Consider the following 10,091-nt stretch of genomic DNA (forward strand, 5'->3'; position numbering starts at 1 on the left):
TGGAATGAGAGATAAAGGCATGGCATCTGTGCAGAGAGGTATAGGTATGGCAGAGTTAATAGGGACTATGTGCTTTGAGACAGTAGAAACAGTGTTCGCCCGAGCCAAGAGCAAGGTACTAAACGCTGTATTAGAATTGGTAGCACTGAAATTATGTGTTACATGTGATATGAGTTCACAGGTGATTGGCGTCGGACTCACCATGTGTCAGTTGTTCACAGCCTTGTGTGACTGAAGCGCAAGTTTGATATTATTGGCTAATAATCTTGTTCCGGCACGATTTAAATGCCGTCCATCCCGTGCAAACAAGTCACGTCTTTTCCAGAAGCTTGCGAAATTATCCGCAAATGGTATATTTAGTGCACTACAACAGCCCTTTGGCCAGACGTGTAGCTGGCGAATGCGGCTGAAGTTCATTTCTCCAAAACAGACTGAGGGAACAGGACCAGAGGCGATGCATTGTTTCCCTGGTCCGGTCACCGCGGTTATCTTGCTCACTGAGTGCCGAAAACCCATTTTCTAGCCTCAGTTCCACTTGTGGCGGGTGGCAGCTGAAGCGTCTTCCCCTTCACCTGCGAAACTGGACACTGGACCATGATGTTGTCGCGATCGGTGTTGAGCATGCCATGGTTTTTGGCTTGGCTCCAAGTCCGGTCCACGGGTTTTCTTCGGGATCTTTCGCCGGCATCAAACGACATTGTTCGCCAGTTTTAGCGGTAGTGGGAGGCCAGTGGGTGGATGTTTCAAAGCGTGAGGCTTCAGTAGTTTGGGGTGCTACCTGGAGCGAGTCTAAAAATCTTTTATCCTCCCTGATCTAGTGAAGGTTGGTAATCCGGCTCTCAAGTTCTAAAATCTTCTTACTCGGTGATTGAACAGCGATCACACTGAGATACCGGAGGCATATTTTTAATATAAGAGGACGTTCAATGGATAGAATTAACCCCAGTGACTCCTCTAATCCTGACGTTAAAGTGAAACAATCAGAATCAGTCTTTTTCAGGTCCAGTTTTCCTTTATTGCCATGCTTTAACAGAACAAATCACATATAATCTGTGGGTAGATCTTAATTTCCTTAGATTGTCAAACCAGTACTACTGTACCAGACAACAGTGTTTGGAGTGTTAGTCAGAAGACCCTGATATCATTAATGAATCTTAATCATCCTTAATCTGCAGCAGAGTGTTACAGGAAAACGGACAAACTATCAAATCACACTTAAATAAAAATAATTGTGATACCACAATCAGTTATGCATCTCCTGCCTCGAGTACAAAACATCTCTATAGTCCCTTAATGCAACAAAACAGTTTAAAACACAACACAATGTAGAAAATAATAATAAAAAGACAAAGTGTTGGAAGATTAAAAAACGGAATAAAGGAAAAGCCAAAGAGAGTAAAATCCGTTTTTAATCCCCGAATGAATAAACTGAACTGGGGGAAAAACTGCTCTACGTGGAGAAGCCAAGATCTTTCAGAAATCACAAATAACTTAAAGCTGTACCATGATGGCATACTGCACATTTATGTAGTACCAAATGTATCATACAGTCAGGTTTACAGAGAGTATGGAAATCTAACCCAAAAGAGGCCATAAATACTGAGTCAAAACCATAATGAGACAGAGAGAGAGAGTGAAGGAGAGAAGTACACACAAGAGAAACTGCACCTCCCAAATGCAGAATCAGGCTCAGTGATTCTGGAAAAACCATCTGAGCTCTGACGCTGCCACTGCAGGGGAAGCCACCAGACAACACAGCCGTGACAGTCACGTCGGTGCATTTCAAACCAGAGAAAACAAAGCAGGGAACAGGTGGCGGTCATATCACAGTTGGCTGGTCAGTGTGCACTAAACAACAAGGCACTTCTTCCCAGGGCTTCAGACGGGAGTGCAAACTGAAGAAGAGGCATACACTTTGCTTGAAGTCTCTGGGAGGCTGGAAGAAGATATGTTCACTGTGAACTGCAGTCTGGTGAAGGGGATTGTGGGACAGGTGGATCGACAAGAGTTCCAATGGTCGAGGGCGGTGTGAAGTTCCAAGAGAGGTCAGAGGTCGTCGCTCACACTGGCATTGGCAAGGTCATCTTACCACTTCCTCTTAGAACTGGAGAGACAGAAAGCGTGTGTGTGTGTCAGAGAGAGAGAGAGAATGAAAGAGAGGTGGGAAAGCAGGAGAGAGAGAAAGAAAGAGGGAAGGGAAAGCGGGAGAGAGAGAAAGAAAGAGGGAAGGGAAAACAGGGGAGTGAGAGGATTAAAGCCAGTAGAGAAGAGCACATGAAACACAGTCTTTTAATATTTGCTAAAAGAAAATAATCCCCAAATAAAGCCACACAAAGCCTTTTTTTCCTTTTCTTTTTTTAAATTCTATAATCAGTTTAATCTGCAGTCCAAACTAAACAAGAACTTTTTCCTGTCACAGGGGCAAACTCACCTCTGGTAAAGTACAGGTAGAAGAAGTCGCAGTAGAAGATGGTCTGCACCACGCCAGACACCACTGCTATCTGATCAAAGAAGCCCTCCGTGTTGTAGCGCCATACCCAGTTAGCCAGGTAGAGGGCGCGGTAGAGCCCCAGGAAGAAGAGATAGTGAGTGGTGATGGACTCTGCCTCACCAGTCTTAGTGATCATGAAGAGCTGAGGCAAAATGGCCACAGACTCCAGGTAGATCGAGAACGTCCAGAGGATCTAGACGGACGAGTGGAGATAAAAAAAAAAAAAGGTAAGGTGTTGTTAGCTGTAAAAACAAAGACGCTGATCTGTAGATCTGCTGCTTAAAAATGGAGAGTGATCAAGGTTCAGCGGTTCATTCAGGATTCTGAATGTCTTAGGTTCTTCTCCGGACGGACGGAGCCTAAGTCTCAGTTGGCTTGTAGCTAATAGCCGACTGCCTTCACTAGAGGGACTGTAGAGACGCATTCACCATGTGCTCCTCAGAATGGAGCTGATCCTCAGTTGGCCAGTGGTCTTTAAATGCTTTACTATTCAGTGTTACACTAAACAGGATACCACAAGCTGTCACCACCCAAAGATGACTTCATTATTATAAAAAACAAGTGCATTCAAAAGTATTTCTATATAGTTCTTATGTAACCCTACTAAACATATACGTGATTTCATTGATTATCTTTAGGTTCTTTACATAGCATGATGCGTTCAGTGGGTGAAAACACTGCTTTTAAGTAATGTAATATATCTAGCACTGCCTGCTTGTTGTGTCAGGCATAATTTATTATTGGTTTTGGCCTGAGGCCCGAAGGATCCTGCTAAACTACATTCAACCCTCCAATTATCGTTTGCTTTAGTATGTAGATGAACAGAGAGTAGTAACAGTTAACTGACTATGGGCCAGCATGATGAAATTTCTACCATGGTTACACAGTTACTATGGTTTTCACTTCCTTTATGATGTCATCAACCTCTCGCACATGCTTTTCTCCAGCAGCCTGACTATTCCTCCCAGTGGTTCTTTACCTCCAGGGGAGCAAATGCATAGTTCTCCAGGAAGGAGAGTCCAGCCACTGGAACCAGGAGGAACTCGACGCGGAAGGAGTCGCTCTCAGAGTCGTAGGTGCTTCTGAATCGCATGTAAATCAGATACACAGTGGCATACGCCAACATAAGGAACACCACCTATGGAGAGGGGGATTATTTGAAGAAAACGTCAGTTTAACACAACTGAACACAAATCAAGGGCCAATTCTGAAGACATTTCACATAATCAACAAAACATATAAGTATAAGTAACAAGTTACCACAAACATCACCACACAAATCTCTTCCTAAACACAAATCAGCTCCATAGAAACCCTCAGTGACCTGTCCTCGAAAACACTGACAGATCTAAACTGTCCATATCTGTCTCTGTCCTGTTTTCATGTTTCTTACCTTCATAACCGTGTTGTAGACAGAGATGAAGGAGGTGAAGAGGTCCAGGTATCTGCTGGTGAAGACGAGGGCAAAAAGCACCTGGGATTTTCCCGATATGCCTTTAGGTGCAAACAGACAACGACACATATCCTATATTAAACACACATTATGATGCTTCAGAATATGAACTACATGGTTTGAGAGCATCGGGATCGGGAATGCTGCAGTTCAGTAGTGACGTCACAGGACGGTGAAACAGTTCACGAGAGTAACAACCTCTGGAACTAACAGAATTGGTGCTGTAGCTAGTTTCAGAGTAGCGTTTGTAGCCAAATAGAAGCGCTGTAATATCTGCCATCTTGCAGTCAAGCACGTAACCAAACTTCTCATTCTTTGCTGACGCACAGACTTAGCAACTGCGAACACGCAACTTTCAAAGCCTGCGCTTATCTGATGTATAGGCTACAGAGCATATGTTTCACGGCAACTAGAGACAAAAAAACGGGTTGCAAAGCGATCAACAATAACAGTAACACTACCCTGGGTCCTACTGTTTGAGGTCATGATCACATAACAAACTTTTAATTGTTGTACCAGCTGCACAGAATTTTTTTCAGCTGTTTTCCAAATGTCACGGCTGGCGTGTAAACCAGCGAGTCGGGGTTACCGTTAACTTCTTGATCTTAGTACTGATTCCTTGGAAACAGAGGTTTGTCCATAATGCTTTGGTGATCATACATACCTGCGCATGACTTGGACCTCCAGATCTTCATAAACAATATGATGATAGCTAGGAGATGCGACACGTCACCGGCCAGACGAAAGATGTTCATTTTGACTTGAGATTTGCAAAAGCCAAGCTTTAAAGTTATGAAACAATGACCGCCTGCAATAAATATACCGAGGCGCTATAATCTCAATGCCACTAATGTAAGATGTCGGAGAAAAGTCCACAACTTCTTCCAATGCTCCGCTCTCACAAAGTCCGAAGTCCAAATAGTTTCTCCTGTCGCTAGTATGGCCCCCGTTAATGCAAGCTGGTTTTAGATTATTAATTTTCTCTTTAATTCAGAAAAAACATAAAAGTTTGAGAAGAGTTTGCAGCGACTACTCTCTTGCGAGTGAGTTTGCACGAAATTTGGGAGGTGACGTGGCTGACAACTCCGGCGGGGAAGATCCGGCTTCTCTCAAACTCCCACCAAGCAGAGGTTGCGTGCGTGTCACAGTATTCGGCCGACAAAAATGGCACTGTTATTCTTAAAGGGGAAGTCAGATCATTTTTTTACTACAGCGCGAAGGCGCGGTATTAGGCATTAAATAAAAGAAAGGACACCCAAACACTGTAGCTTACGACTTCTGTTTCATTTGGCAATGTATTGAGTCACGCACTTCAGCTAATTATATCTTTAGACTACTTTGTTATATAGACTACCTTGTTACATGCTACATCAAAAAGGCAAGGTAAGGACGCACAAGCCATGCATAAGTCCTAAAAGTAGGTTAAACTTGAGGGACATGCCAGGGCTATTGAATAAATCCTGTAACACTAGATGGCGACAAACATCCGACAATACCTTGTAGTTCATTAAGCTACTTTTTACAGCCGCAAGTTTTCACAGTGTTTTAAGTTTATTAACTTTTTAGTTTTTATTTTAGTTTAAGTACAATTAGTCAGCAGACAGGCGGTGGGGAATTCTGTTAAATGCTCAGAACCACACAGCATATCGGTTTGTGTTGTACGAGCCACTGAAGAGCTGTATGTTCTCAAAAGTTAACGAAAACGCAGTTAAGAGGAGAATTTTGAATATGATCTGTTACAAATTGCACGCCCTCTGTTGAAACTAGTACTGGATAAAGGACTGTATGGGAGTGCTCGGATATTGTGGTGTCGCCCTGGTGTGTCGGTAAGCTTTCGGTCTTTCTAACACCCTCTGTTACGATTTTATATGGAGACACACGGAACAAAAACCCTTCGTCAGTGAAAACTACTGAATTCTCCTCCGTAAATATAATCATATACTTATTCGAACACACATCAAGGCTGCCTGTCCAATGGTCATTTTGACAAAATATAACAAATGGTATACATCAGTGTTTTCGAGACCCTGTCCTGGACACCGACTGGACAACACGTTCTCACTTGGCAACGCTGCCCGACACTACACACTGGACAATACAAAGGTGCGTCTTATCAGACGTATCAGTTATTGGGTTAAAGCAAAACGTTTTCTGTCCAGCGAGTTCCCAGGGCTGCTTTTGATAAACTGTTCTAAAATAAATGTATTCTCAGCTCTCCATTTACACACATAACTCTAATGAAAAGACACTGGTCTGTATTCATATAGAGATACATACAGAAAAAAACATCTTGTCCGCTTTTAAATACTTTAAATATTCAATTTGAGTTCAAAATAATCAAAAATCAGCGGAGAAACGTTTATTTTTTGCAGTTAAAACAAAGTCTTCAGGGATGGAGCTGCGTCTGGTTTAAGGTTGTCTGTCAATGTTAAAGTCAGTTAAAAAAAAAACAAAAACAAAACAACTCCTGATTGACTTCTTCCCCAGCTCTCAATTTCTTTTTTCATCTTCCACCTAAACCGTTGAACAACCAATTATCTTAGGGCTGAATCACCTGCTGAACCAATCAGATTCCTCTCTGCCTAAATCCATGCACTTTCACCTTGCTTTCTAAAGTACTCAGCTCTGTCAATTTCCAGTCTCTCTCTCTCTCTCTCTCTCTCTCTCTCTCTCTCTCTCTCTCTGTCTGTCTGTCTGTGGGTGTGTGTGTGTGTTTATGAAGAATATTTTTAACGGGTAATCTCAGCACTACCAAACTCGTGGTGCTCCAGATTTGTGACAACACCAGACATAACATGTATATTTTTATAAATTTGAGATTTTTCACTCTCATAACTATTTGTATTTGTGATTGTTTCTATTTTTGGAAACTGTGGTCCAGGTCTGAGCCTAAGTCCTGTAGAAGTCATGGTGGGTTTTTTGTGGATGAGGTTAAAGGTCAAAAAAGACTTACTTGTATTTGTTTGATTCCAAACCTGCTGTGACGGGGGAGCAGCCATCCAGTGAGGATTAGATTAGGAAGAGACTGAAGAGGTCCTTACATAATGCAAAAAAAAAAACCCACAGTTTGACACTGTTCTAAAGTGGACAGCATACACTCTCGCCTTAGAAACAATAGACCTCGCCTGCCTTTTGTTTTTTTCACACACACACAATCTTCCACCAAATCTTATACTGATCAAGCAACAAAACTTGCTCAAAACTCACAAGTGGCAGTTAGAAAGTGTGTGTGTGTGTGTGTGTGTGTAGGAGAGAGAGAGAGAGTGAGAGAGAGAGAGCGAGAGAGGCACATATACAATGACAGACAAAGCCACTGATGTCTAATAAGGCTGTACCCATCAGAAGGTCGTGGGAACTAATCAGGACGGCCTGGAGTGATTATTGGCTATTAATACACACACACACACACACACACACACACCAACACTGCAGCGTCCTCCCTCTCTCTTCCACACTCATGAAAATACGCAAGACGCTCTCTCTCTCCTCATACATGTAATTCATCTTTTTTTCTCTCTCTCTCTTTCTCACGGAAGAGAGACTGGACAGTTCTGGATGATGTGTGATTGAGTTTGAATAATTTTTTATTAACTTTGAATGAAAAATCACTGAAAAATGTGGAACAAAATTTGTAGTGGTCTACTGTTTAACCACTTACTGAATGATTGTGTGTGTGTGTGAGTGTGTGTGTGTGAGTGTGTGTGTGTGTGTCTGGTTCAACTCATTGTCACCACTGCCCTCCGTTTTTGTGTGTAATCTTTTTGTGTTCATTTTGACCTCTGACCTCCACACCTGTCTGCCCTATTTCTGCGACAACATCTGACGCTGACTCTACACACCACCCTGCATGCACACGCGCACGCAGTTGTGTGTGTGTGTGTGTGTGTGTGTGTGTGTGTGTGTGTGTGAGTTTGTACGAGTCACTGTGTTTGAATTTGCTGAGTAAGTACTCTATTCATCTTGGTGACTGATTATATGTCTGTGTGTGTGTGTGTGAGTACATATACTGTGTGTCTGTGCATGTATGTATGTGGGCATGTGTGAGTGAGAGTGTCTTAATGTACATGTTTGTACATGCGTGTGTGTGTGTGAGAGAGAGAGAGAGAGGGAGGGTGGGAGAGAGGGAAGCAAAGCATGTATGTATTTGTGATTGTGTGCATCTGTGTATGTTTACGTGTCTAGACAGAGCTAACGGGTTGACATTCAGATGTGTATTGTCTGAGACTGTGATTTGACACTGAGCTCATCTCTCATCAGCTCTGAATCTCTGTCTGTGTCCTGATTTGTGTTTCTCTCATCTATACATGCACTCCTGCACCTCCTCCTCCTCCTCCTGTCCCTCCGCCCCTCCTGCTCTGTGATGTAGCCAGGAGTCGACTCTAAAGACCTGACTGTTGGTGCAGTGCAGGTACCGCACATTCCTTAAGGAATCTGTTTTAATGAAACATCATTTAGCTGTCATTTACAATTTATAGTGCCATGTAATGTTGTTCTTTTCTAAAACCTGCTTCTCTCTCTCTTTCTCTCTCTCTCTCTCTCTCTGTGTTTTTGCCTCCTCCACACACACCTACCCTTAACTCTACGCCTGTCGTATGTGGAGCTATTCTCCTCAACCTACCCATTCAGTAATAAAGGGGTTCTGGAAATAATCGTTCTCTCTCTCTCTCTCTCTCTCTCCTGTATAATTTACAGGCGCGGAACGAGAGAAAAGGACGTTTGCAAAATGGACCGGTTTCCATAGAAACAATTTAGCTGCTTTCTAAAAACGAAAATCTCTCCAACAATATAATCAAGAAGGTTAAACTAGGAAAAAGTTCAGTGGACAGCTTTGACGGAGTGTAATTACCTGTCACTCTTGATTTTAGCGTAATATTAAAGCTATAATCTTATGAATTCCTCGTGAGGGCCATTTTAGGCATTGCTGCTTCGATTCTAAAGCTGCGGCTGAGTGAGCGCAGTGATCATGAATATGCGACTGAATATGTGTCGGATATATGACTCTTCTGTCCAGGTCCCCACAAATCAAAATATTTCCAAAAGAAAAACAAAAACAAATATAAAGCATTAATCTATAGTGTTCAAATCAACGCATAAGTGCCTCTCACGAAGATTTCATAATCGGGATTTTTAAAAAAAATAAAAGAATTGAGAATAGATTATATTAATTTTCCAACTTACTCGATTTCTCTCACAAAATGCCTTGACCCTGCACGATACGTTATAGTAGGACAGTGAATGTAGTGAAGTTTGCGCTTTGTTTTCGGTTGGGGAAATGAGGTGGTTGTGTTTGGAGGCTAAGTGACTTTGACATTCGAGCTGGGGACAGTGAGGACCTAGCTAAATGGATAGCGGTAACGGCCACAGGAGGATAAAATGGGACCAACTCGCAATTAATAGCTCTTTTTAAAACGCCAGGAAAGCAGGACCACGCTTCCACTGAAAGACACTAAAGCTATTCTCCAACACCTGCATATGTTACGCCTTAAGACATATTTTCCAACATCAACTAAATAATTACAAATCATTAAAGAACCTGATTTTTACACCAGTGGCGCTAAATCAGGTAACCTAAATCATAGAGAGTTATCTGCATCCGCGCCGCAGCGACCCAAATTCGCTGCCCGTCGCTCATTCTCAGACAAGCGTATCGGCTACTCCTACACACTGTAAACAGACAGAGAGGAGAATATAATCAAAGTGACAAGCACACCTCCTGCCCCCTCCCGTGCGTCCATCGGTCACCCACGCGCTGCAGGGATTGACACAGCACTTCCACAGAGCAGTGCACGAGACTGTCACCGACGTAGAAAGGGGACGGAGGGGTAGCGGGTGGGGGGGGGGGGGGGGGGGGGGGGGTGTGGAGAGTGCGCGCGCGACTCGAGATTACAGTGGAAGAAGTCAGTTCGGAGACAGCTGAGGACAATAAAGGATTAATGAACGAAACAAGAGAGTTAGAGTGTGGGTGGAAATTAAGTCCATACCTATAGAAAGGAAAATATAATGTAAAATATTTCTCTGACATAAAGAGACAGAGAAAGGCGAGACGTTCTGGAGAGACGCAACGCCGTACACTAGTTAAGTGCGTCAGAGGACAATTGAAAAAGTGTCATATATAGGGAAACAAGGACTCTTGCGGCTAACTTCGTC

The 10,091-nt window shown here is 42.9% G+C and overlaps 1 protein-coding gene across 1 annotated transcript; it reads right to left on the reverse strand.

Moving 5' to 3' along the window:
- Positions 1–1,016: 1,016 nt before the first annotated feature.
- LOC115829839 (ER lumen protein-retaining receptor 3) lies at positions 1,017–5,001 on the reverse strand. The gene is made up of 5 exons (XM_030794005.1): positions 4,609–5,001; positions 3,885–3,985; positions 3,471–3,629; positions 2,432–2,684; positions 1,017–2,104 (listed from the first exon to the last, which is right to left on the reverse strand). Exons 1-5 carry the CDS (start codon positions 4,697–4,699, stop codon positions 2,061–2,063), a joined length of 648 nt encoding a protein of 215 aa, XP_030649865.1. The 5' UTR covers positions 4,700–5,001; the 3' UTR covers positions 1,017–2,060.
- Between the last annotated feature and the right edge of the window lie 5,090 nt (positions 5,002–10,091).

Source organism: Chanos chanos, chromosome 16 (assembly GCF_902362185.1).
Source record: "Chanos chanos chromosome 16, fChaCha1.1, whole genome shotgun sequence".
Classification (NCBI taxonomy): Eukaryota; Metazoa; Chordata; class Actinopteri; order Gonorynchiformes; family Chanidae; genus Chanos; species Chanos chanos.

Bases quoted from the DNA above. Each gene is read 5' to 3' on its own strand.
- LOC115829839 (XM_030794005.1), bottom strand. From the start codon at position 4,699: ATGAACATCTTTCGTCTGGCCGGTGACGTGTCGCATCTCCTAGCTATC. The intron at 3,630-3,884 runs GTAAGAAACATG...CCCTCTCCATAG, and splicing joins TCTACAACACGGTTATGAAG to GTGGTGTTCCTTATGTTGGC. The intron at 2,105-2,431 runs GTGAGTTTGCCC...CTGTCTCTCCAG, and splicing joins CTACCTGTACTTTACCAGAG to TTCTAAGAGGAAGTGGTAAG.